This window comes from Camelus bactrianus, chromosome 21 (assembly GCF_048773025.1).
Source record: "Camelus bactrianus isolate YW-2024 breed Bactrian camel chromosome 21, ASM4877302v1, whole genome shotgun sequence".
Lineage (NCBI taxonomy): Eukaryota > Metazoa > Chordata > Mammalia > Artiodactyla > Camelidae > Camelus > Camelus bactrianus.
In genome coordinates, this window is record NC_133559.1 from 844,995 (window position 1) to 870,818 (window position 25,824).

Here is a 25,824-nt window from a genome sequence, read left to right on the forward strand (position 1 = left end):
CACACTCAAGTCGTTTTGTTCCAGGAGGCAGATTGGACATCTTACAGCCCAGGATGCACCTGGCCATCTTCTTGGTCTGAGCTCGGCCCAGCGGCACTACGTGGCCTCCTCACCCACCTCCCTCCCTCTGTCCCTCCACAGTGCTACGGCCTCTGGGACCACGAGGACGACCCGCTCTCCAAGGAGCACGACAGAGGCAGTAGGAAGAAGGGGGCTGAGGAGGAGCTGGCCCCACTAGGACCCCAGGAGGAGCCAGGGGTGGCCAGGACTGAGGGCGACATCCAGCTAGAAGTAAGGGACGGGCCCCCTGAGCCCCAAGACAAGAGGCGTATCAGCCTGCGTTTCCGGAGGAGCAGGAGGGAGAGCACAGAACCCAGAGGACAGGCAGCCGTGGGTACGAGGGCCCCCCTGCTGCCCCCCGACCCCGGACACCTGGTGACCCTCTGCTGGTCTATAAAGTGAGGCAGTGGCAGCCCTTTGGGAGGTCTCAGGAGGGTCAGGAGTCCGAGCCTGGCCCCACCCCGTGGGCTCTGTTAGCAGCAGTTGCTCCCCACAGACGCTGAGGACCAGGAGGAGGACGAGGCGGAGGAGGCAGCGGCAGCCTCGAGGAGGAGGAAGCAGCGGAGTCGCCCCCGGGAAAGAGTGAGGGAGGCGGGGGCCCAGCTGCAGAGCTGCTGCCTGTCCCTGTGAGTGACCCAGCTGGGAGCCCCGGGCCGGGGGGGGGGGGGGGGGCGGGAGGCAGCAGGGCTGCACTGAGCCGGGCCTGCCCACCCGCCCAGGGCCCAGGGCGTCTACCGGCCCCTGCGGAGGTTCTTCCAGGACATTCTGCACACCAAGTACCGCGCGGCCACCGACGTCTACGCCCTCATGTTCCTGGCCGACGTGGTCGATTTCATCATCATCATCTTCGGCTTCTGGGCCTTTGGGGTGAGCCGGGTCTCAGTGCCCCCGGTGAGCGCGGGGCCCGGGGGCCACCCCAACCCAGCACCCCTGACCTCTGCTCTCCTGGCCACAGAAGCACTCAGCGGCCACGGACATCACGTCCTCCCTGTCAGATGACCAGGTGCCTGAGGCCTTCCTCGTCATGCTGCTGGTCCAGTTCAGCACCATGGTCATCGACCGCGCCCTGTACCTGCGCAAGACCGTGCTGGGCAAGCTGGCCTTCCAGGTTGTGCTGGTCCTGGCCATCCACGTCTGGATGTTCTTCGTCCTGCCCGCCGTCACCGAGCGGTGGGTGTGGGCTCGGGAGTGGCCTGGACGCGCGTGCTGTGCGGAGCTCAGGGCTCTGCGGGCGCCCTGACCTGGCTCCCCACCCGTGTAGGATGTTCAACCAGAATGCCGTGGCCCAGCTGTGGTACTTCGTCAAGTGCGTCTACTTCGCCCTGTCGGCCTACCAGATCCGCTGCGGCTACCCCACCCGCATCCTCGGCAACTTCCTCACCAAGAAGTACAACCACCTCAACCTGTTCCTCTTCCAGGGGTGAGCGTGGCCGGCCCGGGCACCAGGGGCAGGGCGGCCCTCCCTCGGGCCCTCCTGATGGTCCCTGGCCTCGCACAGGTTCCGGCTGGTGCCCTTCCTGGTGGAGCTGCGGGCCGTGATGGACTGGGTGTGGACGGACACCACGCTGTCCCTGTCCAGCTGGATGTGCGTGGAGGACATTTATGCCAATATCTTCATCATCAAGTGCAGCCGCGAGACAGAGAAGGTGAGGGCCGGCTGCTGCCCATGCCAGCGTGCGTCCAGTGCGCGCCTCTGAAACTTCCTGATGGCCAGAAGGGGCTTTCTCGAGGGGACGGTGGGCTCAGCCATGTCAGGGCGGCCACCCACAGAGAGGGCCCCCAGCCACAGGCATGGGGAGCAGGCTGCGTGGTAGAACATGAACCAAGTGTTTCTTCTTAGCAGCTACTGATGTAATTCACGCAGCTGCCCCTGTACCGCGCGCAGCTGGGTGGTTCCTGGTGCACCCAGGGCTGCACGCCCGCTGCACAGAAAGCAGCCCCACTCGCACGGGCAGCCACCCCCTCCCACGCGGACTTGCCCATTCCTGGTGTCTCACGTGCACAGCAGCACACGGCACGTGGCCTTTGGTGACCATTTCCCTCTCACAGCACGGCGCTCTCCAGGCGCACCCACCTGTCAGTTGTGTCAGAATTCTCTTCACAGCTGAGTAGCTTTCCATTGTGACAAGTCTCAGTTGTGAGATGCTGCTGTGGCCATTCCGTCCAGAGCCGTGGCCATAGGTCCCCATGGCTCCTGGGTACACAGCTCAGAGTGGCTGTGGTGCCAGGCCCCTCCACCCCGGGCTCGGCGTCCGGGGATGGGCGGGGCCCTGCGGGGGCTCCAGTCTTGGCGCCAGGCCCCTTCCTGTGCTTGGCCGCTTGCGTAGCTTGTCTGGAGAAGCATCTGTTGATGTTTTCGCCAGGTCTTCACCGGGTGGTGTCTCACCGTTGTGAGAGTTCTTTCTGGATCTTGCACACTAGGTTCTTTCAGATAGATTTGCCATGAAGAGTTTCACCGTTTTATGGTCTTCTGTTTGAGTTCACTTTGGTCGAGGGTTAAGGGCCCAACTTCACTCTTCGGCGTGTGGGTGTCCGGCCATCCTTCTCTCTGGGTGGCCTAGGCACCTGGTCCCCACGTGGGTCTGGCTCTGCAGGGCCATGTGAGGACAGAGGCCCACTTGGCGGGTGACCTGCATCCCCCCTCTGCCCCCCAGAGATACCCGCAGCCCAAGGGGCAGAAGAAGAAGAAGGTGGTCAAGTATGGCATGGGTGGCCTGATCATCCTGTTCCTGGTGGCCATCATCTGGTTCCCGCTGCTCTTCATGTCCCTGGTGCGCTCTGTGGTCGGGGTCGTCAACCAGCCCATCGACGTCACCGTCACCCTCAAGCTGGGCGGTTATGAGGTGAGCAGCCTCACCCACACCTCAGGTGCCCTCCCCTCGAGATCGTGAGGGGCTCTGTGTGACGCTGGTGGCCTGGGGTCCAGAGGCCCCGGCGCCACATCACTGCATCCCCACCACCAGCCCCTGTTCACCATGAGCGCCCAGCAGCCATCCATCGTGCCCTTCACCGCCCAGGCCTATGAGGAACTGTCCCAGCAGTTTGACCGCGACCCAGTGAGTGCCCCTGCCACATGCGGCTGCCGGGGGTGGGGGTTGGGGGGACCGGGCTGCCCCGCTGAGGTGGCTGCCCCCCACATCCAGCTGGCCATGCAGTTCATCAGCCAGTACAGCCCCGAGGACATCGTCACAGCGCACATCGAGGGCAGTTCCGGGGCACTGTGGCGCATCAGCCCACCAAGCCGGGCGCAGATGAAGCGTGAGCTGCACAATGGCACCGCCGATATCACCCTGCGCCTCACCTGGAACTTCCAGAGGTGCGTCCAGGCCCCAGGGGAGGGGGGATCGGGGGCCACCCAGCTGCACTGAGGGTCACACAGCACCCCTGCCCCAGGGACCTGGCCAAGGGCGGCACCGTGGAGTACACCAACGAGAAGCATACCCTGGACCTAGCCCCCAACAGCACCGCCCGGCGGCAGCTGGCCAGCCTGCTGGAGGGCACCTCCGACCAGTCCGTGTGAGTAGGGGGTGGACAGGGGGGCCATGGTGGGGGGCAGGGCCAGGCCTGACCCTCTGGCCTCCTCCCTACAGGGTCATCCCCCACCTCTTCCCTAAGTACATCCGTGCCCCCAACGGACCTGAAGCCAACCCTGTGAAACAGCTACAGCCCAGTGAGTGAGGTGGGGACATGGGGTAGGGGTGCTGGCCTCAGCCTGGGATGGGTGGGGACCGTGACACCTCCTGGTTCCCACCCAGAGGAGGAGGCTGACTACCTCAGTGTGCGCGTCCAGCTGCGCAGGGAGCGTGTGGGCTCGGGGGCAGCTGGCTTCCTCGAGTGGTGGGTCATCGAGCTGCAAGACTGCCGAGCCAGATGCAACCTGCTGCCCATGGTCATCTTCAGTGACAAGGTCAGCCCACCCAGCCTGGGCTTCCTGGCCGGCTACGGGTGAGTGCGGCGTGCAGCGGGCCAGGCCGGGGCGGGGCCAGGGAGGAGAACGGACTCTCACTGCCCACCCGCCCGCCCGCAGCATCATGGGTCTCTACGTGTCCATCGTGCTGGTCATCGGCAAGTTCGTGCGTGGCTTCTTCAGCGAGATCTCGCACTCCATCATGTTCGAGGAGTTGCCATGCGTGGACCGCATCCTTAAGCTCTGCCAGGACATCTTCCTGGTGCGGGAGACGCAGGAGCTGGAGCTGGAGGAGGAGCTGTACGCCAAGCTCATTTTCCTGTACCGCTCACCCGAGACCATGATCAAGTGGACCCGTGAGAAGGAGTAGGGCCACCCCTCCGGCCAAGGCCACCAGCTGACCTGCTCCCGGCCCACGAGCGCTGCTACTGTGCTGTCGGGAGCGAAGCCGCGGCTCCCCCGGCCTGGCGCAGGACTGCCGCCCCTGCCAGCCGTCCCTGCGGGGCCCGGCGCTGCCCAGCACCACACACGGCCAGAGGCCCGGCCCTCCCTGCCCCATGCGTACTGTAGAGTTTTCTAATTAAAACGTTTTTATTTATACATGTGGACAACCACAGGCAGCCTGCCTGTCCTTGCCTGCCCGTCCTTGCCTGCCTGTTCCGTGTAGGGTGAGGCCCAAGCGCTCTCACCTCAGCTCCCACCGGGCAGCGCCTCATCATCGCGGTCCCCCAGCAGATACGCTTGGATCTCCTGCTCGCCCCCGGCCCTGGGGGAAGCCACACGGGAGGAAGTCCCACAGGTTCACACACCCAGAAGCCCCCCCTCGGGGCTCCCCAGCAGAGCAAACAGTACCTCTGGCTGCGGAGCTGGGCCTCGGCCAGGATGTAAGGCGGCAGGGAGTCCAGGGAGGGCTGTAACAGAGAGCCGGGATGGGTGTGGGCCGCGTGGGGCGGGGGGGGGCTGGTGCAGGAGCTGGGCAGGCGTCCACTCACCAGGTCCCTTGCGTTCACACGGCAGCCATAGCACAGCTGCCCCACCACACGGGCTCGGGGGTCCTCCCTGCAGGCAGAGCTGGACCTGGGTGCCTGCTCTCGCCCTCAGCGAGTGTCCTGGGGGCCACCCCCACCCCGTGCGGCTGCCAGGTGCTGACCACGGTGGGGACAGGAGGACAGGACGAGGCAGGGACTCACCTCGAACAGCAGCCTTGGGCACCGCCCAGCCCTGGACAACAGCAGAGGGTGGTGGGCGTCCCGGCCTCAGCTTGTGGGCCGGGGGCCTGCATCTGGCAGAGATGTGATGAGGTCTGAGCCCCAAAAGCCGTGGCACTGTCTGGAAGCAGAGAGAAGCTAAGGGGGCCTCGAGGGCTACAGAACCCTAACACACACCCGTGCGTGGCCCTCCCCCGAGCGCCCATGGAGGCCAGGACAGACCAGCACTGTCGACGTCCAGGGTGCACAGGCAGAGCAGGCAGCGGGGGCCAGGGGGGCTGGCAGCACAGCCGTCCCTGGGGGCCTTGACCAGCTTCTCACTTGTCCTGGGGGGGGGGGCAGGGGGGCAGGGCACTGAGGCACAGCTGGCTGGGGGCCTCCACTCTCAGCTCCTGTCCCAAGTACCGGGATGGAGGGCTTGGAGCCCACACACCCACACACACACACCTGTACACGGTGCTGACGGTGGAGGGGAACTGGGCCTGCAGCCTGAGCAGGAAGGCCTCCATCAGCCGGTGGATGCTGGCCTTCTCGGGGGCCTGGAGCAGACGGGTTGGGGGCCTCAGTCAGAGGGGCAGCCCCCGGGCCTGCTCAGGGGCCACCACTTCTAGAGACCCCTCACTGTCAAGCACAGATGCTGTTAAATAAAGCACCCAACACAGGTCATCCTGTCCCACTGTCCCCTCGCCCACCTGTGTGACGCCCAATGGGCACCCCCTTCCTCAAGTCTGTACCCCTAGTGTGCGCTCCACTGGGGCACCAGGCAGAGCCCACCCCGCCGACCCCAGCCCACCTTGGTGTCGACGGCCGGTGTAAAGACAGATGGGACGGCAAACAGGCGGTTGTAGAAGGCGACCTCCTTCAGCGTGTGCTCACGCATTGGCCGCACCACCACCACGTCACCATGCCGCTCGTCCGAGAAGCCCTGGGGGAAAAGGCGTTCCTCAGGACACTCAGCTGACTGGCTCACAGTTCCTGTCCTTCCCTGCCAGCTGGCGGGGGGTCTTTGGCCCCACCCCGTGGGAGACCCCAGGACCAATTCATGAATCAAGTGACAGGGGACAGAAGGGTGAGGGTGGGGCCAGAGCAGCCGTGTGCACACCGTGTCCCAGGCGAGGAAGGCCCCTCTCCCAAGTGCCAGGCTGGTCATGAGCTTCACGGCCAGGCGGGTGCAGCTGTCCCCTGCCATCACCTTAGAGTAGCCATGAGTCCGGGCCACGTGCAGGATCAAGTGGGTCCTGCAGAGCACGGCAGGAATCTCAGGGTGGGCAGGACCAGGACCCCGGGGGTAGGGAAGAGAAGGTCTCAGGAACTTGGTGGGGGCGATCAGGCAGGGACCCTGGGGCAGTGGAGGGGGCTCACCGCAGTGTCTGCAGAAGCTCCTCCTTGGCCGTCAGCGTCTTCACTGAATCGAACAGTCTGGACAGAGCTTCGGTCTGCACAGCTGTGGGGGGCCCGGCCAGGCTCTGGGGGCCCTGGGGGCGGGGCTGGCTCCAGGGCTCCTCCCCCGCTGCCCCCAGCACACACTGTTGCTGGAGGAAACTGTCCACGGCCGCCTTGTAGGCACCCTCGGTCCCCACCGACTCTGGCTCCTGGGCAAAGCAGCGTAGCACAGACGGCGGCAAGCCAAACACCTGGCGGGTGGGTGGGGAGAGCGTGAAGCCCGGCCCTCCACGTGGGGAAGCAGGCCTTTGGCCCTGTGGACACTGAGCAGGCACCTCCAGGGCCCTTGAGTGGGGACGGGCCGCCCACCTCTTCCAGGGCGATCACATGGCTCGGGAAGCCAACTCTCTGCAGGACTTGCTCCACCTCCACCAGAGTTCTGGCTCTGTCTTCGGGGCTCCGGCCACAGGCTGCTCCCTCTGGAAAATGCGGAATGACCACTTTACAGAAGAGGCGCAGGCGGGCAGTCAGGGCCACCACCACTGCGCCTGTGGAGGGGTGTGCAGCAAGTCCTCTGGAGGCCGCTGGGGGCCAAGCCGTCTCCTTGGGGGCGTTTTCAGGGTGGTGGGTTCTCTGACAGTGGGGTGGGAAGGCCCCCTCTGGCTGTGCATTCGGAGTTCTCACCAAGTGCCCCTGATCCCGTGGAGAGACCTCAGACAACAGCAGGGCCGTCCGCTGAACCCGGGCGCTATCTCCAGGGGAACGCCCCCACCAGGGCCCTGCACAAGCCCAGTGCCAGCTGTTGGAGGGGTCGCCCCGAGCGCCAGGGCCTGGGGACAGACAGACACGTACCGTCGACGTAGATGACTCCTGGCACAAAACGCAGCCTCTTGGCAGAATCTCGACTCAGGCCCTGGAGGGGACAGGACAGGACTTCAGCTCTGCGGCCAGAAGCCACAAGACGCTGCTGATGGTCTGCTCCCCGTCTCGAACAAGTACCCTCCTGGACTGCACTGGTCAGGCCGCTCAGCCCGGGTGCCAGGCAGGCCCGGGGGGGAGAGCGCACAGCAGGACGACATGCTTCAGAGCAGCCCCGCCGGGAGCGCAGGAGCCCCACAAGTGAACCCTGCCCTTGATAGCCTCCCAGCAACATCCCCAGAGAGACAGCTGGGTCCACATGCCCCCCAGGCCCCTGCCTGAGCCCCTCAGACCGCTCAGAGGAACGGGCAGTACGACAGAAACGAGGTGTCTCTGGTTGAGGGAAGAGCAACGCACAGGGCACGGCGAGGAGCCAGGGAGGGGTGCCGACCTCACACCACCAGGCCAGGCTCAGGGCACATGAGGTGAGAGCAGAAACCCAACCACAGAAGCACTGCACTGCCCGGAACCCCTGGTACAGACCGGCACCGTAGCCCCACACCAGGAGTCAGTGCAGGGGTCTGTGTGCCACACCCTGGGCAAGGCCTCCAAGGTGCCCCCTTGCCGTAAGCAGGAGCCCACTTGCCTCCAATGCCCTGAGCTGGGCCTGGGGACACACTGGGCACAGCCCCATGCTCCCCACCAGCCTAGACCTGAGCTGTGCTCCCGGCTCATACCCCTGCACCCCACCCAGCAGCGCCCCTGCGCATGCGGGCCTCCCCTGTATCTTCTCAAGGAAGCCACGTGACCCGCACCAGGGCCCATCCCCTTGACGCCCCCAAAACACCTCAAGCAGCACTCTGCCAAGGTTCCACACCCATTTTCCAGCCACTCATAGTCAAGCAAAGGGACGGCGCCGAGCTGGGACACAGCTTCCAGGTCGTGTGCCTCCTGCATGACCCTTGGGCTCCCAGCTGGGGAGTGGGCCGTCAGTGCCAGCCCCCGACCCTGGAACTTGGCCGGATGGCATCCTGGGTGCAGGAGGAGGTAGAGACTCACCTCCAGGACCTGCCAGACCATGGAGCTGGACGAAGGCCCCCCAGACCATGCCAGGAGCACCTGGGGGAGACAGAACATCGCTGGAGACGCTGCACCCACAACATGAAGGCCCACGCTGCCCATGGACATCCCTCCCAGACATGAGTCCACCCCCATAACCCACAGGTGTGCGCAGGGGAGGGGCTGGAGGGGCGTGGCTGGGGCAGGCCACGTGCAGGAAGAGATGCCCCATACCCTACCTTTTCTCCCGGAAAGATCAGTCGGTTCTTTCCAAGCATGGCCCTGAACTTGTGGACGTAAAACACCTTGAAACAGTCCCTGTAATACAGGCCACCAGCAGCTGTGGCAACAGGGCCTCGACCACCAGCCACCACCAGGACAGGGAAGCGCTGGGCCCCACGTGTGGGGCTGCAGCCCGAGGCTCCGCCAAGCAATGTTTTCTTTCAGCAAAGTCAGCTGTAAAAGCAGTGTCTCGGGGGGAGTGTGCAGCTCAGTGGCAGAGTGCCTGCCTAGCGCGCATGAGGTTCTGGGCTCAATTCCCAGTGTACCTCCACTGAGTAAGTAAGCAAAAGCACTGTCTCAGCCCTGAGGAGATCTGGAGCTGAGGGGCTCTCACCAGCTGTGGCTGCCCCACAAGGAGCCTCACGCTATACGGGGAGGCCCGCTTAGGTCCCCGCCCCCCCCACTTATCACCAGTGTGAACCACTGCCTGAGGGGCCGGGGGCCCAGGCACCACTTGCACTGCAGCCCTGGGGAAGGGCCAGCTAGTGGGAGAGATGGGCGGATGGACACAGGCTCGTGCAGGGCAAGGCCACCCCGACCCTTCCCTAAGCAGAGCGGGTGACCCCTTCCCAGAGCCCCAGAGGGAAGCACACCACCTTTGGGGGTACAGGGCAAGCACTGAGCAGGCTGTGGGGTCAGGGGACGAGTGTCCTAAAGCCTCACACTGGCCTCTCATGTGGTGAGCCCATCTGGACCAGAAATGCCTGGGAGGCTCCCACAAACACAGAGAATGACAACTTCCAGGGCAGGGCCTGGGACTCTGCATTCTTGGTAAACCTTCTAGCTGACTAGGTCAGAGGCTGTTGGCCTTGGCCCCACATCAGAATTACTCAGGCCGGCAACATCAGGGTGTGTCGGGTGAGGCCCAGGATCCCACAGGTTTAAGTTTCCCAGCAACCCCAACAGGCAGCCAAGGCGGAGAACGTTGCCCAGGACCCCCAAGTCTACTTCCTGCTTCCTGTCCATACATGCTGTCCCCCAACACCAAACACCCCACAGGCCTTTGTGCGCAGTAACTCAATTCAGTGCCTAACAGCAAAATGCCAAGGCCCCAGGTGACCAGCCACAGGAGTGACTCCCAGGTCAGGGCCGGGCAGGCTCCTTCAGCAGACACAGGTGCTCCCAGCAGGCACAGGGGGCCCTGGGGCTGCTGCATCGGCATCCTCCCTGCCCTACCGGACTCCTGAAACCACTCTCTCCCGCAAGTCAGGCGAGACCAGGACCCTCACTTTCACTGAGAAAACCTGCTCAAAACCTAGATTCCTGCTGCCCAGAAGATCAGGTTCCCACCTTTTCTCTGGACCAAGCAAGCGTGGGCAGGGGGGCTGTGGACCCAGAAACAGACTGCAAAGCTCGACATTTCTAGATGCTCTTAAGTGGTTAAAGCAGTGACTTTCTTGCTTAAAACGTATCCTGGAGACACACACCAAGCTCACTGGACACCTAAGAGGTGGGCAGAGACCAGAACGTTTTGGGAAAACAACTTACTCAGTCCTTTCAGTTTTTCTTCGGGAAACATCCACAAAACAGAATCCCATACTCTTGAAGACCAATTTAAAACGTGAGCCAGTTGCTCACGCAGGAAGCACTCAATGCTGTAACAGAGCCTGCAGTGCCACCAGGAACAGGGGTAAAACCGGAGACGGGCCCTGCCCTCGGGGAGCTATGAGCCAGTGAACGTGCTCAGACACTGGCCGAGTTAGGACTCAAAGGCATGTCACAGCGCCACGAGAGCGCTTCAGATATAATGCAACACACTCACGCCCAGGCATCTCTGGGAACAGGCCTCTGCTCCTGTCCAGAGGCCCCCAGAGCGAGGGGAGGCTGGGGCCCTCCTTCCACCCCGCCATCCCTCACAAGTAAAACAGGTATCACCTGGAGCGCCTGCCAGAGACACCAGGACGCTCTAATCTGCCCTTGATGTGTTCCAGCTGCCCCAGAAAAGCTCACCTCGCCTGCACCACAGACCACTTTTACTCCCAACTCTCCCCATAAGCTTCGTCAGTGTCTTACTGTCACCTGTGGCACAGCTCGACGATGTAGTGGTACTCAGAAAGCCGATCAGGAAACCAATCCCCCTCCACACACACAGCACCAGAACGTTACAAGCAAGGGCAAAGTGACGAGACGCTTTCAAAGGCAACAAACAAAGCCACAGAAACCGTGGCAGTTGTGGCGGCTGAGTGAGGCTGCATTTGCCGGGTCTCCTCATGCCAGGCCTTACCTGCAGAAGGCGTCTCCTGCTCGAATCACCACCACAGGTGGGCCTTCCTTGCACTTCACACACTTCTGCTCACGGCTTTGGAGACATGCGGGGAAGAGAACAAGAACACAGATTACACCCCCTCCCAGGGGCGTCAGGCACACGGTGGCCTGTTTTTCACCCCACGCTGGCGTACTAGAGAGGTCACGTGGCAGGCTGCACCACACAAACCAGGGCTTGTAGCTTATCTACACTACCACCCTGAGGAAAAGCCAAGGCCCTAGAAAGACCACAGCCTGTTAAAGTTGGCTCAGCGGGCACGTAAAGACCAACTCAGTTTCCCAAGGGCTGAGACAACGAGAGAGAACTTGCTCTGTGCGACCCTGGAGGGGAATGGAGCCAGCGAGTGGAAGCGACAAAAAGGCCTACTTTCCTGTAAGAGTAACGACAGCTTGGTCAGCGGCGGACCTGCCCCACTGGCTACACGAATCGGAGGTGCAAGCGCGCAGATGGAGCTCCTTCCTGGGGCTTCACCGCTGGCTTGACAGACACTCCCCGGGTGCTGCGGAGCGAGGTCCAGCCCCCGCCTTGACTCCAGCGCTCCTGGGCCCCGCCCTCGGCGTTACCCGGGCTTCCCGGAGCGCGGCCCCCGTGACTGACGGAAAAGCGCGGGCTGGACCCTCGAGACAGGGCTCGCCGCCGGCGGGAGCGGCGGGAACGGCCGCCCAGCTCTTACCCGGGTCGTGTCAGCGGCGGCCCCCCGGGCGCGGACTCACGGTAGTCCTCGCCCACCTCGCACATGGTTGCGCCGGCTTGCTCTGTACGCGGCGGCGGGGCGCACCCTGACTACGTCACTGAGGCGCCGGCGCCGGCGTCACCTGAGGCACGGGCCAGGGGCGGGCGCTCCCTGACTACGTCACCGAATCGCCGGAGCCCCGTGACGCACGGCCGGGGATGGACGGCCGCTGACTACGTCACAGAGGTACTGGCGCTCCCTGATTGCGTCACAGAGGCGCCGGCACGCCGTGACGCACGGACCGGGGGACGGGTGCTTCCAGGCTACCTGACAGGGACACCAGCGCTGCCTGATTACATCACCGAAGCGCCGGAGACTCATGCACGGGCCGGGGCGGACGCTCCCTGATTACGTCACAGAGGCTCCGGAATTCTGTGACGCTTGGGCCGCCGGCGAGCGCTCGCTGGCAACATCACAGATGCGCCGGTACTCAGTGACATAAGGGCCAGAGGCGGGAGCTTCTTGACTACGTCACATAGATACCAGCGCTTCCTGACTATGCCACCGAGGCGCCGGCCTGGCCGTGACGCACGAGCCGACGGCCGGCGCTCCCTGACTACGTCACCGAGGCGCCGGCGCGGCCGTGACGCGCGGGCCGGGGGCGGGCGCTCGTTACGTCAACCCCGCGCCGTCGCGGCCGTTACGCGCAGGCCGGGCCGGGCCGGGCCGGGCCGGGACAGGACAGGGGCGGCGCCGCGGACCGGGCCCGGGATGGCGATGTTCCGCAGCCTGGTGGCCTCGGCTCAGCAGCGGCAGCCGCCTGGCGGGCCCGCGAGCGGTGACAGCGGCCTGGAGGCGCAGTACAGCTGCCCCATCTGCCTGGAGGTCTACCACCGGCCGGTGGCCATCGGCAGCTGCGGCCACACGTGAGTGCGCCGGCCTCCGGGAGGCCGCGGGGTCGGGCGCCGCCGCGGGGAGGGCTCTGCAGACTCCCCGCGCAGCGCCTTTTCTGCATCCATCCGCCTCAGCCCAGCCTCCTGCCCGCCCGCCCCGGGTGCTCGATCCGACCCCCAGGTCGGCATATGGGGCTGACCTGCAGCCTTGCCTGGTCTCCGGTGCCCGGGGGTCGTTGACGGCCTCGGTGGGCCTCCCTGGGGACTCAGAGGGCAGCGGGCGCGACCTCTGCGCCGGTTGCTTTCGATCTGATTTCGTGGAGACTGGGGTGGGCAGAGGTAAATAAATAACTTGTGACTTATGCTGTCAACTCTTTTTCGAATCTGCTGTCTGCTTGTCTTGACTGCAGAGGAGAGAAGTTCCCTAAAGTTTAGGCATCGGCTTGTTTGAAGTCTGGCGCTATTTTGTTTTGATGGAGAACTTGGGTCACATCGGTCACTGAGCAAGCAGGCAGGCTGGCCCTCGGGATACCAGAAGCCACACACTTTGCTAGGGTTTCCATCTGTGCCATGGCCGAGTTGTTTCAGGAACAGACTCATGAGGATGTGGCTCTTCTAGCCAAGAGCTTCACTCAAGTCTGGGAGCTGCCAGCCTGGTTGGGAGGAGGCTGAGATCAGAGTGTCTGCTCTGCAACTCTCCCTAGTGCTGAATAATACAGCTCTTGAGTGAAATTAGCAGGGTGGAGAGAGGGGGCAGGAGGGCTTGGCTGCCAGCAGCTGCTGCGGAGGAGGTGGGGCCGAGGTGCACCCAGGCTGGTAGGAGGCCCTGGAACATTTTGCAAACAGAGGCATCTGACCTACGAGGTTCCTGATACAAAGAGGGAGCAGGGAGTTGGAACTGCTTGGGTGTGTGTGTAACGCTCATCACCCAGGGAGGCAGCAGGGATGGTGTCCGGAGCCAGGAAGGGCACACACGCGTGCACACATACACACACGTGCCGACAAGCAGCCCAGGCACCTGCCCACACCGGGAGACTTGCCTCAAAGGTGCTTTGCCTGCTTTTTCGTGCTGTTCGTGACCTTTCGGTAGGGGTGGCCTCTGAACAACACTTGTTTCTTGTAAGTGGGTGTTTTAAGGTATGTTTAGCATCTTCCAGCCTATCATTGAGAGACGTGTAGGGCATGTCCCAGGCCTACTTTTAGAAAGCCTTTCCTAGGCTTTGGGTTGGTACCAACACTACCCCAGCCCCAGAATGTGGTGTTTCGGGTCTCCTGGTCAGCACAAATCTGTTTTCTCTCCCTTTTTTTCCAAATCAGTCTTTTCTTAAAAGGTGGTTTTCAGATTACAGAACTACAGAAGTTGTGGAGAAAGCTTGATCTACACACCCCCCGCCCCATGCTTTTCTTGGCAGAATCTGACACCTCTCTTTCCGGTTCTAAGGTTAGTTCTGGAGGAACCTCTTCAGCTTCTCCCTTAAAAAGACTTTCTCCCTGGTTCTACCTGCAGGCGTAAACAAACCTCCTGCCTGCTCTGTCTCTGCCTTGCACTTTCCCTAAGTTTCTTGTCCAGTGTTTCAAAGGCATGTGCACAGATGAACAAAAATGACTCCGAGGGTCGTGCCTCTCCTTTTACAAGGTTTGCTGGTGGCCTGATTCTGTCCCTCCATGGCTCTCTGACTGGAAGCAGTTTCTTTCCACAAGATATGTTTTCTGATGGTGAGAGCAGCCCTGTCTGTGACCGGCACTTCTGCTCCAGCACCAGGCAGAGGGGCCAGGTTGTAGGGAGGGCTTTCGGGCAGGAGGCCGCTGGTAGGTATTGTGAAAGCGCTCCCAGGAACTCCCCAGGGCCCCAGAGGGAGCCAGTTAACTGTCACAGTCAGGGGACACCCTGGGCAGTGAGCCACATCCAGAACCAGACGCTACCCAGCTGTTTTTAACCCTCTGAGGAAGCCTCCCCCGAGGGCCAGTGTACGTTTGGGGTGGGGCTCTGTCCTGGCTGCCTCCGGCTTCTGTACCTCTTGTGTCATTCTCTCTGGTCAGCGTGTCACATCTGTCTCCCCGCCTGAGTGTCCCCTCGTGCTGTCTGTTAATGAACAGAGGTTGAAGAACATTAAGATGCTCATGTTTAAGGGAACCTGTTGGGAACAGTGATAACGGACGTTTTCGGAATCCTCCCTGTTCAGAGGTCCTGGGAGGCAGATGCTACATTATTCTTTTTGTACAAGGAAAATGGGATCAGAGAGGCTGAGTGGAATTCCCACGCATCCTGGCAAGGCTGCCAGGCCCTGGCCAGTCTCCCCTCGCCACCTTTAGCAGCTGTGCCCACCCCTCAGCTCCCCACGCTCCTGCAACAGAGCGTTTCCAGCCCCCTGCCGGGCTGCAGTCAGGCCAGTGAGCTGGCTTCTGTGCTCAGGGTCACAGGCCTCTGTCACTGCGCTCTGCTTCCTGAGAGGCCTGGGCCCATGGGCGGCTCACCTGCGTCTGTGCCTGAGTGAGCCGAGTCAGGGGGCCAGGACATGAGCGATTAGAAGCCCTTCCAGAAAAGGCTCAGGATGGCTCCAGGCACTGCCCAGCCTGCCAGCTTTCCCAGGTCACTGGTGCAGCTGCGCATGTAGGAGGCTGGGCCAAGAGTGAGGTGCGTTGGCGGTGCCCATGGGCCTCCAGATAAAAAGCTGCTCCGCGCCAGCCCCTGGGGCCGGCGGGCGTTGGGGGCCAGCGAGGTGGTGCTGGAAACTAGGCCGCAGGCCAGGTGCTGTGTGGACACCTGATTCCGCCTCCATCTCCTCAGGGAGGGACACGAGACCTGCGGGCGGGCCAGGAGGCTAGGTCAGGCAGGGCTGTCTTGCTTCTCGAGACATCAGGCTTTTCTGTCTCCTCCCGCTGGGGGCACCCTGCGCCCCGACCCGAGGCCCACGATGGCTTGTCCCAAGTGCACTCCTGGGCCTCACCGAACAGCTTTAGGGAGATCCTGTTCCCTCATTTACCCTCGTCCCTCATGACACAACATCTCCAGGCACAGGGCCAAGAGGAGCCGGGGCAGGGGGGCCCGGGCACCGCCCCTTCTGTCACCATGCCTCTGCTCTGGCCAAGCCAGAGCCCTTCTTAAGTGGGGCGAGGGCACTGTCCCCAGGTTGGTGGCACTCACCTGGCCAACTTTGGCCCTGCCCCATCCAATGAGTCCGCAGCCCTGGGACCCTGCGGTTTCCTCTCTTGCCACTGTTAGCGATTTTACTCGCCAGAGCTTAGTAGGTGGGGGGTCTCCAGGGTCCCCCATGCTGTCCTGGAGCCCCCTGAGGTGTTGGCATCACCACGTGGCAGTGAGACTGGTAGGCTGAGCCCTGGGCCACCTTCTGCAGCGAGAGCTGCTGCTGGGACCAGGGCTGTGGGGCCAGCTCGGGACCTGGGGAGCCACAGCCACAGCTCGGCCTGCATCGCAGGGTCCAGCAGGGGTCCCAAAGCCCACAGCTCGGTGGGGACCTGGGGTCATCTTTTAGCCAGATGGCGTCTGACCGGCCAGCAGGACTCAGGCAGAGTGACCGCTGCCAGAGTGAGCCGCAGCCCTCAGGCCCACGTCCCGCCCCTGCAGGTTCTGCGGGGAGTGCCTCCAGCCCTGCCTGCAGGTGCCGTCCCCTCTGTGCCCGCTCTGCCGCCTGCCCTTCGACCCCAAGAAGGTGGACAAGGCCACCCACGTGGAGAAGCAGCTCTCATCCTGCAAGGCGCCCTGCCGGGGCTGCAGTAAGAAGGTACCCCCCAGCCCCAGGCCCCTGGCGGGAAGGGCTGGATGGGGCAGCTCTGACCGGGTTCCGCTCACCAGCACGAGGAACTAGGTGCGTGCCTCCCTTCCCGTTGAGCAACTGGCCACTCCCCTGGCTTCTGGCGGGCCTTCCCCCACACTGGGTGGGCCTAGTCTAGGCGCTGAGCTGAAGCCCACCCTGGACACCCCAGTGACCTGCCCCCTGCAGGTGATGCCAGAGGGGAGGGCGGTGGGGACAGCAGATGGGGCCGCGGGCAGAACTGGGAGCTGAGGGCTGTTCCCTCCAGCAGCAGAGCCCCCCCGCCTCACTGCTCCCTCCGGGTGGATGCACTGCCTCCCGCTGGACCCAGCCCAGGAACAGAGTTTGAACTTAGCTTTCAGATTTCACCATCTCTCGGGTTAACGAGTTCTACCATCTTACCACATAGGAAGCAGCCCCTGGTTGCTCAGTCCTCAAGGTCAAAGATCTGATTGTCCAGGGGCTGCCCTGGGCCTCCTTTGAGCTCCGGTGCTGCCCCCTCCTGGTGGGAGAACAGAGCAGGTCCCTGTGTGAGGCGGCCCTGCCCACAGCCTCAGTGCTGTGGGTCTGCCCGGGTGTGCAGGCCCAGAGGGGCAGGCCTCACTTGGTGCCCAGCCCTGTGCCAGCAGGACCTCCTCCTGTAGCCCAGACGCCTGGCTCAGCCCCTCACTGCTTCCTTGGTTCTATGAAGCGGCTTCCTGCTAGTGAGGTGTCTGCCCCCGGCCTCTCAGCACCTTCACCTGGCAGGATCAGTGGCGCCCATCCCCAGGGTGGGCTGACCGGGCCTGTCCTACCTCCTGGCTCCCTGTCTGCTCACGGGAGCCAGTGCCTCTTCCCTGTGCTGCTCTGAGATGGTCCCACCTTCAGCCAGAGTGGCAGCCGAGAAGGTCCTGTTTTATTTGGTTTTCTACTTCTTGGTAAGGAGTTTGACTGTCTACAAGGACCTTGCCTGTTGGCTCCCGTTACTAGGGTATTTTTTCCCAAATAAACACTCTTCCTGGTCCCTCGTGAGCTGCCCCTCCCTTCCGCAGCTCCCCAGGGACCACAGCAGGGCTGCTCCCATCCAGTGGCTGGTGGCCGACTGCCCCCTGCATGGCTGCAGCTGAGAACCGTGAGCACCAGCTTCTGGTGCAGCTCACTGGTGCGTCTGGGATCCGGAGTCCCCTTCTCCTGGTGTGTCTTCTCCAACAGGGGTGCTCGGCCCCCAAGGGAGCCTCCAGAACCCGCTCACGCAGCACTGCTGGCTCAGGCGTCAGGAGCTGGACCAGCCCAGCTCGCTGCCAGCGGCCCTTGTCCTCCACTGCCTGACCCCTTCTCTCCTCCGCATCCTCATCCTAGGTGACGCTGGCGAAGATGAGGGTGCACATTTCCTCCTGCGTGAAGGTCCAGGAGCAGATGGCCAACTGTCCCAAGTTCGTCCCCGTGGTGCCCACGTCCCAGCCCATTCCCAGGTAGGCCGCCTTGCCTGGCGCCCAGAGTCCCCACCCTTTGTGGGGCAGCTCCTGGCCAACGTCAAGGGGAAGATGGGAGGGCTGCCATGTCCCCTCTGTGGGGGGGATCACCGCCTGCACATAGGAGACCCAGGAGGGCCCAGGCCAGGCCCACGGTCACCTCCCAGCAGGGGAGTGTGGTCCGCAGACAGGCCGGGACTGGATAGACACTCCCTCTCAGGGCAGGAGGCAGGAGGGCCGGTCTCTGCCACTGGCTCAGCCATGTCTGGGAAGGAGAGGGGCCAGGAGGTGACTAGGTGGGAGCTGCAGTGGGGTGCACCGAGGAGGGCGGGCCGGCCGGGCTGTTGGAGGGCGGCACTGCGCTGACCCCGCCCCGCCCCAGTGCCGTGCCCAACAGGTCCACCTTCGCCTGCCCGTACTGCGGCGCCCGCAACCTGGACCAGCAGGAGCTGGTGAAGCACTGTGTGGACAACCACCGCAGCGACCCCAACCGCGTGGTGAGCCCCCACCCCGACCCCTGCTGGGGTGCAGGGAGCCATGCCCGCCGCAGGCCCTCGGGGCTCACCCTTGCCCGCTGCGTTGCAGGTGTGCCCCGTCTGCTCGGCCATGCCCTGGGGCGACCCCAGCTACAAGAGTGCCAACTTCCTACAGCACCTGCTCCACCGGCACAAGTTCTCCTACGACACTTTCGTGGTGGGTGCCCCCCCCCCGCCCTCTGCGGTGTCTGTGGCAGCCGCCTGCAGGGGGGTGCTGGCGGCAGTCAGATCCGTGTGGCCGCTAGGGGCCCCGGGGCTCTGGGTCTGTTCACAGCAGGCCCACGGGGGACCCCTCTGTCCTGCGGTCCCTCAGCGCCAGGCCAGCGAGCTCACCTCACCTGGGCCCATTCTCTGGGAGAGGCACCATCACAGGGGCCCCATCTCCCCAGCTGTGCATGGGGCCTCAGGACAGAGACCCCTCTAGAGGGGATGCGTTCCCTCTGGGGCCTGGTAGAGAAGGTTCCACCAGACTCCCGTTGCCTTGAAAACCTCGGCTCTTCCTCCGCGCCCATGGCCTCTGGCCCACAGACCTGCCCTGGCTGTACGGCCTGGCCTGACTCCCACCCCAACCAGCCTCCGGGCCCCGTAGGGTCAGCACCCCCCCCCCCATCTGTGCCTGGTCCTGATGGCTGGAGACCACGGGGAGCTCTGGCTTCTCGACTTGCCTCAAGACCCTGTTCCTGAGTCTCTCATTCCATGTGTCCACCCCACACCGTCCGCTCAGCCCTCAGTCACGGGCATGGTATCTGTGGGCAGCTCACTGCACAGACCTCGGCGGAAGCCAGACACCGTCCCCAAAGAGAGGCTGCCTGGTGGTGCCGGGACCCCGTGACCATGCAGGGCTGGAAGGGGGCCGGGGACCTGGATGTGGCAGTGCTGGTCTGTTGGAGGTGACGGGACAGGGAGGAAGCCCTGAGAGGCCACTAGCACAGCCTGGCTCCTTGCCTTCCAGGACTATAGCATCGATGAGGAAGCCGCCTTCCAGGCTGCCCTGGCCCTGTCCCTCTCCGAGAACTGAGGGCGCAGCCCTGGACGAGCCCTCCTGCTGGAGGGACAGGGCCCTGCCCGCTCGAGGGAAGGAGCCTCGAGGGCCGGGGGAGCCTCACTGTGGCAGGAAGGGAGGCCGCCGTCCGGCTGCCAGGGCTCTGCTAAGCGTCGCTGGCTCTGCGGTGCTTTGAGCTGAGCAGGTGGCCTCGCGGGACCGGCCGCGGGACCGAGCACAGCCAGCCGTCTGCGTCTCAAAGCCATGCCGTCCTCTGCTGCCGGGAGGACTGTTGGGGCCCTGCCGCTGAGCAGGGACGCGCAGAGGGGCACCCAGCCCAGCCCCGGCCTGCTCCCCCCCTGCACTCGGTACTGGCCTCTGCGGTCCCTCGAGATCCTGGCACTTTTCTACATTATCCAGCGCGATGACCTTTTCACGTTTTTAGAACAAAGATAAAGCAGTCACTCTTCATGCTGCAATCTCTGTGTTTGACTAGGAACAATAGTATTTTTATGGAACATTTACAAAATTATATTTTTTAAAAAACAAAAGTGAACAATCGCAGGAATGAGCAGGGTCTCGCTGTGTGTGGGGCCAAGGCGGCCACGAGCCTCAGTCACTGCGACGTCTCCCTGTGGTAACAACCAGAAGAAAGCCCAGCGCCCAGCCACTGGGGGTGGAGCTGGTCTGCTCCTGGCCTCGGCCCCGCTGTCACTGTCCCAAAGTGGACCACGTGTCCCCCTCCCTCGGCAGGCCCGCCTCCGTGGTGGCGGGGCGCAGCGGCCTGCGCAGCGGCGGGTCGGGCCAGAAAACGCTCGTCAGTGCTCCCGTTTCGTTCATGGCATAAGTTATTTCTGTCTTTTAAAAAAATTTAAATAAAACGTTTCAAAGCATCTCTTGTGTCCCGGACCCATGCGTTTCTTCAGCCAGTATTCAGAGCAGAGGGCTGGAGTCCTGCTCAAGGCCCACGGGTGTGCATCCATCCCTGGCGGCCCCGCCCAGGAGGAGCTGAGCCGCCTCCCCCAGGCCCTCTCACCCGCCCATCGGCCCCTCCCTGTGACAAGCTCAGGCCCAGGTTTGCTGGACAGCGGCTCTCACCTCCTTCCTTGTCTGGAGACGGGGTCCGCCTGAGGCCGGCAGGCAGGGTACCTTCCCACACCGCCCGTTGTCCAGGACCTGTCCCTTCTTCCCCCGGAGCCAGCAGCACGTAGGTCTGGGACACGCAGCGGCTGTGGTTCTGGGCTGTCACTCAGGCCGCATCCCACCCCCACTCCCGTTCCCACTGGGACAGCCCCACCTGCAGGGGTTCAACCTGGGCCTTGAGCCCTCAGAGCGGGGCTGCCAGCCACGCCTGTCCACCCCGAGGGCCGCCTGCCACCTGCCCACCACCTTGGGAAAGGACAGCACTGTTACCACATGCCCTCGTGGCCCTTGCTGCCCTGGAGGAGGCTCCAGGGCTGTCCGGGCAGGTCCTGACCTCACCAGTGCCCTCGGGGAGGTGATGCTCCAGTGACTGTCCTCACCCTGTGGGGCCCTGGCAGCCATCACATCACCACAGCGGGGCCCCAGGAGGGAGTGGGAGGAGCCAGGTGCACCTTTACGTTGTCTGACACAGGAACAGGCTGTGGCAAGTCCCTGCCTCTGCGCGAGGGTGCCTGCCAAGCTCAGCCCCTCCAGGCCGCTCAGTGTGGCCACAGAGGCCAGAGCCACAGGCAGCATCCATGCATGTTCTCCATCTCGTCCCTTCCACCCTGGCACACGGGCACACGCCGCTCGGTGACCAGGGGTCCAGGACAGATGACCCAGGTGGCGGCCATCAGAGTGAACCCGGTGCAGGGGTTGTCCACAGGGGAGCTGGGTCTGGGCAGACCCCACCGCGTCAGGTGGGGATGCCTCTGGCTGAACCAGCAGGAAGCTGCTTTCAGTTTGGATGAAACTGCAGCTGGAGCCCAAGGTTGAGCCCCTGTGGGTGGGGCTGTCCCAGTGGGAACGGGAGGCCGGCACCACTGCTGGTCGGCGCTCCCCACTCCACAGCTCGGGTCACGGGCCACTAGCTCCAGGCTGCCGCTCCTGGAGCCAAGGTCTCCCTCTCACCAGACACGTGCGAGGACAGACCATCCTCCATAGCGCATCTTCGCAGCACAAAGCCAGAAGGCCCTCACGCCCACAGGGCCCAGGCCCCGACACCTGGGTGGCCCTGAGTGAGGGCCACACGCCCTCTCCTCCCAAGTCACACAGCAGCAGGGGGAGTCCGCACACAGCATGCTGCCCAGAAGGCGCCTCTGTGTCCCCAGGGACCTGTGACCTTCACCGTTGGGAAGAGGACAGGCGGGCAGCTCTCCTGGAGGCAGGATGCCTGGAGCAAAGAGCGCCTCCCCCAGGCCGACCAGCTCCCTCCACTAGCCCCAGGACTCCCGAGAACGGGCCACAGTTGTCAATCTGGGTCTTGCAGAGCCACTGACCCAAGCTCTTGGGGCCCCTCTTTCAGGCTCATGCACCCTGGGGGGTGGGCCGAAGTCCCAGCTCCTGTTTCACAGGTGAAGAAAGAGATTCTGAAGCCTGCTGACATGGCCCACGGCCCACTCACGCTTCCTACTCGCTGACACAGCTGGGGTCAGGGCCCCGGGCACCCCTCCCACGGTGCAGACACCAGGCCTGGCACCTCCTTCCATGAGACACCAGGGTGCCCCCAGCCCTGCCCGCTCGGGGGAAGGAGCCTTCACTCACTCACCTCGAGGCACCAGGAGCTGACAGGCCCGAAGGAGAAGAGGGAGCCCGCAGGGCGGGATGGGCTTCGCGGGGTGAGAGGAAAGACTGCGTCCGGCCTCCCCCACCCCAAGCCTGAGGCAAAGGGCCAGCGACTGGGGTGGGAAGGAGGCCCTCACAGCTGAGGTGCGGGCAGCGGGCGCTGAGGCTGGGCTTCTCCTGAGCGAAGGGCAGAGGAGGCAGGAGCCTGGAGACCCACGTGGACGCACGTCTCTCGGGTGGAGTCTGCCCCCTGGGACCTCGGGAGGCACTGGGGCGGGGGTGAGCACAGGAGCAGGCAGCTGGGGAGCAATCAGCACCCACGCGGTGTTTTGCTAGAAACTCTTAGCACATTTGGTGCGTGGATTTGAAGGGCTGTGGTCAGTCTTGAACTGACAGCCTCACCCCAAATCACACCCTCTCCTCAGGGCATCCTGCACCCAGAGACAACTGACACAAGGGAGGAAAGCCGTGGACCCTCGCCACAACCCAAGACGACTCTGAAGGTCTGCCCTGCCCCTGCAGCCTCGGGGGCCTTGGCCGGCAGGGAGAAGCACGGACCTGACCCCCCGAGGAGCCCAAGCTCCAGGGAGGGCAGGTGGCGACGTGGGACCGTCAGGTATCCCATGGTGACAGGCAGCCGGCCTTGCTGCCTGTCAGCAGTTCCCACCTGCTGGGAACGAGGGAGGGCCCGGCTCCACGTGAGGACGGGTAAGAGGCTTGGAGAGGGCGCTGCGGGGTTCGGAGCACATCCTCCCCTCCAGGCCCTGGGCTCACCCGCTGAAGCCTCACTTCTGTGTCACTCAGGAATAGCTCCTGTGACCTCACACACACAGACGTGCGTGGACACACACGTGTGTGCGTGCACACCAGGGTGCAGGCCTGCATGCACGCTGACGCACATGCACACACAGTGTGTCCCTCCTTGGCCCTCAGGTCACCTTCCGCAGCTCAGCGTCTGGGACTCTGCTGTGCGTCACGGCTGCAGGTGAAGTGCCAGTGTCAGAGGCCCCACATCGCACAGGGTGTGCCCACTGAACCCCAGTTTGAGAACAAGTGTCGCCTCTAACAACCGGGCGCCAAACGGGACCAGGCAGCTGTAAGCGGTAATGAATCCCCCTTCTGGGAGTGACCAAGCACACACTGGCCACCAGTCTGGCCACATGTTGGGGGCTGGAGCACTGGGTCCGAGCTTCTAGAAGTCCATGACCTTGGACAGCCACGGGGATGCCCAGGTCAGGCTGTCCCAGCCACGCTCACCCTCCCTCGGCGACCACTCCACACCCTGACACGGGGGCCATGGTAACTGGCGCCGGAGCCCCGGGACAGCTGAGCCCCACTGGCAAGGCGTGGCACTGAGCACTGTTCCAAGAGTCCCAGGTCAGGCTCACCCAGGGTCTTGTTCTCTCACCCGCACGTCTGCTCCTGAGACACCCCAGGGAAGGGTGTGCCTGGGGCCGTGCTGTCGGGGGGATCCCCATGTCCTCCACGGGTCCTGCTCTGGTCTGGCCTGGACACAGCCCTGTGAGGCACATCCAATAGTGAGTCTATGCGACCACAGGAGGGCAGTTCTGAGAAGTCGGCAGGGACCTCAGACTCCCCTCCAGTGGCTGGCTGAGGCAGCCCTCCGCAAGGAGCGCTCCACCCCAAAGGTGCCTCAAGGCCCCTGGAGGCCACAGGGGTGCTTCCAGGGTGACAGAGCAGGCTCTCCTCAGCAGTGCTCGGGCACCCCGCTACACCATGTGTGTCTCTCTGGGGATTAAGGAGGGCACCTTGGCCGGAGGCCCGGCCAGCTATCTGCAAACGTTATCTACATCTCGGGGGGAGAGAAGGGAGAGAGGGTATAAATGGAAAGTATGTGAGGCCACGGAACAGGTGAACAAGCAGAAGCCAGCCACATGGCCTCTGACATCCACACGCATGGCAGCGTGGTGCCAGGCCTCGCCCACGAGAGACATGCGCCTTCTCGTCTGTGTACCGCCTGTCTGTCCCTCCACGCGCCCTGACCAAGCGGCGGGTGGGGTTCACCCAGCAGCCGATGCCTCGTGTGAGGCTGGAAGCGCCCGCCCGGCTCCCACTCCCACCACTTTCCAACCTCTCCAAGCCTGTCTTCTCTTTGGCAAAACCATGGGAACGTAAGACACTGTGACACAGGCCCCCCTCCATCGCTCCACAGCTCTTCTGCCCCCAGGCCCACGGTGGCAAAGGGCACCAGGCTGTCACGTGGCTTCTGGGCCGCAAAAGGCAGGTCTGCTGCACAGCCATGGGCGCGCCTGGCGGCTCTCGGGGGTGGCACTGTGCCCCCTAGCCCAGAGGCTGACCTCACAAAATGGCCACATCAGAGGGAACAGACCCCCAGGCTTGGCTCAGTCTTTACAGCACTGAGGACTCCAAGGGACATCGAAAGAGGGACAAGGCTGCTCCAGGTCACAGACCAGGCTGCTGCAGCCGGAACACACGCTGCCCTCTGTGACTAAACGTGTCTGAACCCCTCCGAATTCCAGAATTCCAGGCCATGCCTTTCTCCTGCCAAACGAGCTTTCTGGAGACCTGGGGCCAACTCCCAAAGCACCTTCTCCTCCTGGCCTTCATCCCACCAGGAGAGGCCACTCTCCTCCAGGCCGGCGGACCGCCCCCGTCCCCCCCGCACCCAGGGCCACTCTGGCTCGTCAACTGGGTCAGCTCTGGAGTTCAGAGCTTGTGCTCAGCAATCCTACCTTTGCGGGTCTGCGCTGGAGGCGGGGAGGGTGCCACGGGCTGGAGCAGGGTTCTCCGTGGCTGGGCTCCGCGCACGCTCCCACCGCTGGATGGACTGCGCCGGGCTGGGCTTCTGCCCAGCCCTGACCTCCGCCCTTCAGTCCACGGCGAGTGGGTGCTCCAGGCCCTGGGGTAGGTGTGACTCGCGGCGCGCGCCAAGGAAGTCCCGTGGGTTGGACACGCGGCCACGCGCTCCCTCCCCCGCGGCCCGCGCACCTGTCCTGGGCGTGGCCCGAAACCCCGCCCCGCGGCCCCGCCCCTCCCCGGCCGCGCCGGGCGCTGGTTGGCCGAGGCGGCGCGCTATGCTAATGACCCGACCCTCCAGGCACCTGCGGGCGGCTCTGCCCCCGGGCGCCGGCGGACTCGCCGCGGGACCCGCGCGAGGGCACCATGCCGCGCTCCTTCCTGGTGAAGACGCACTCCAGTCACAGGGTCCCCAATTACGGGCAGCTGGAGACGCAAAGAGGTAGGTGCTGCGGGCTCCCCGCCACCCAGGGCTCCACTCCTGAGCGGCAGGAGGGGCGAGTTCCTCGGGAGCGAGGACACCTGTCCCAGGTGGGAGGCGGGTCCAGAGATCCTGGAGCTAGAGGCAGGAATGTGGCCCGCGGGCACCTTGTCCACTTTGGGGATCGGGGCCTCGAATCGGGGCAGACTGGGTAAGGTTTCTCTCTCCACTTAGAGAAATTTCCAGGCCCCCAGTCACCCTGGGGGCTCTCCCCCTATGGCCTCGTGCTCCCATCCCAGCAAAGGGGACATCAGAGTCATTCCTGGTGCAAGAGGTTTGATAGGGTCCCATGGATGTTGGGGAGAGAGACAAAGGGTGACCACCAGGCTGTCCTCCAAGGGCCCACCAGAGCATCCTGGCTTGAGCGGTGAGCAGAGGGGACAGGAAGAGTGACCCTGGGGCCCTGTGGTGCCCAGGCCCAGCTTGTGTTCCACTGGGCTCCTCCAGAGCCTCCTCACACCTTCCCTCCCGCCTCCCCTCACCCCA

General features: G+C 63.9%; 4 protein-coding genes across 22 annotated transcripts in view; 3 read left to right on the forward strand and 1 right to left on the reverse strand.

The window, feature by feature from the left end:
• PIEZO1 (piezo type mechanosensitive ion channel component 1 (Er blood group)) overlaps positions 1 to 4,567 on the forward strand; it is a 53,267-nt gene extending 48,700 nt beyond the window's left edge. For 5 of the 9 annotated variants that reach the window (XM_074349193.1, XM_074349196.1, XM_074349195.1 and 2 more), the window contains 13 exons: positions 25 to 394; positions 557 to 686; positions 780 to 927; positions 1,016 to 1,230; positions 1,322 to 1,480; positions 1,559 to 1,706; positions 2,715 to 2,903; positions 3,024 to 3,116; positions 3,204 to 3,376; positions 3,454 to 3,576; positions 3,651 to 3,730; positions 3,816 to 4,005; positions 4,088 to 4,567. In XM_074349193.1, the coding sequence (XP_074205294.1) occupies positions 25 to 394; positions 557 to 686; positions 780 to 927; positions 1,016 to 1,230; positions 1,322 to 1,480; positions 1,559 to 1,706; positions 2,715 to 2,903; positions 3,024 to 3,116; positions 3,204 to 3,376; positions 3,454 to 3,576; positions 3,651 to 3,730; positions 3,816 to 4,005; positions 4,088 to 4,337 (2,268 nt within the window). In that variant the 3' untranslated portion in view covers positions 4,338 to 4,567. Of the gene's footprint in view, positions 1 to 24; positions 395 to 556; positions 687 to 779; positions 928 to 1,015; positions 1,231 to 1,321; positions 1,481 to 1,558; positions 1,707 to 2,714; positions 2,904 to 2,986; positions 3,117 to 3,203; positions 3,377 to 3,453; positions 3,577 to 3,650; positions 3,731 to 3,815; positions 4,006 to 4,087 lie in introns of those variants that run through there. The other 4 variants (XM_074349198.1, XM_074349199.1, XM_074349201.1 and 1 more) reach the window with 2 other exon arrangements.
• CTU2 (cytosolic thiouridylase subunit 2) lies at positions 1 to 24,838 on the reverse strand. Of its 8 annotated transcripts, none has more exons than XR_012501237.1 (15): positions 11,697 to 11,979; positions 10,982 to 11,056; positions 8,715 to 8,793; positions 8,476 to 8,535; positions 7,411 to 7,471; positions 6,928 to 7,037; positions 6,538 to 6,809; positions 6,278 to 6,413; positions 5,969 to 6,100; positions 5,623 to 5,714; positions 5,398 to 5,501; positions 5,158 to 5,296; positions 4,820 to 4,878; positions 2,135 to 4,733; positions 1 to 1,863 (listed from the first exon to the last, which is right to left on the reverse strand). XR_012501237.1 is itself a non-coding variant. In XM_074349234.1 (15 exons), exons 1-15 carry the CDS (start codon positions 11,759 to 11,761, stop codon positions 4,658 to 4,660), a joined length of 1,527 nt encoding a protein of 508 aa, XP_074205335.1. In that variant the 5' UTR covers positions 11,762 to 11,973; the 3' UTR covers positions 4,540 to 4,657. The 8 variants fall into 8 exon arrangements, 7 of the variants coding, with proteins under 7 accessions (XP_074205336.1, XP_074205334.1, XP_074205331.1 ...); XM_074349234.1 differs by lacking the exon at positions 1 to 1,863 and adding an exon at positions 4,960 to 5,026 and having other exon boundaries at positions 4,540 to 4,733; positions 11,697 to 11,973; XM_074349235.1 differs by lacking the exon at positions 11,697 to 11,979 and adding an exon at positions 24,794 to 24,838 and having other exon boundaries at positions 1 to 4,733.
• On the forward strand, positions 12,255 to 20,224 carry RNF166 (ring finger protein 166). 3 transcript variants are annotated; one of them, XM_074349239.1, is made up of 7 exons: positions 12,255 to 12,622; positions 13,932 to 14,030; positions 16,176 to 16,332; positions 17,701 to 17,813; positions 18,196 to 18,310; positions 18,399 to 18,506; positions 19,302 to 20,224. In XM_074349239.1, exons 1-7 carry the CDS (start codon positions 12,255 to 12,257, stop codon positions 19,365 to 19,367), a joined length of 1,026 nt encoding a protein of 341 aa, XP_074205340.1. In that variant the 3' UTR covers positions 19,368 to 20,224. The 3 variants fall into 3 exon arrangements, with proteins under 3 accessions (XP_074205340.1, XP_074205341.1, XP_045361218.1); XM_074349240.1 differs by lacking the exon at positions 13,932 to 14,030; XM_045505262.2 differs by lacking the exons at positions 12,255 to 12,622; positions 13,932 to 14,030 and having other exon boundaries at positions 16,278 to 16,416.
• SNAI3 (snail family transcriptional repressor 3) overlaps positions 24,798 to 25,824 on the forward strand; it is a 17,393-nt gene continuing 16,366 nt past the window's right edge. For both annotated transcript variants that reach the window (XM_074349242.1, XM_074349243.1), the window contains exon 1: positions 24,798 to 25,299. In XM_074349242.1, the coding sequence (XP_074205343.1) occupies positions 25,224 to 25,299 (76 nt within the window). In that variant the 5' untranslated portion in view covers positions 24,798 to 25,223. The remainder of the gene's footprint in view (positions 25,300 to 25,824) is intronic.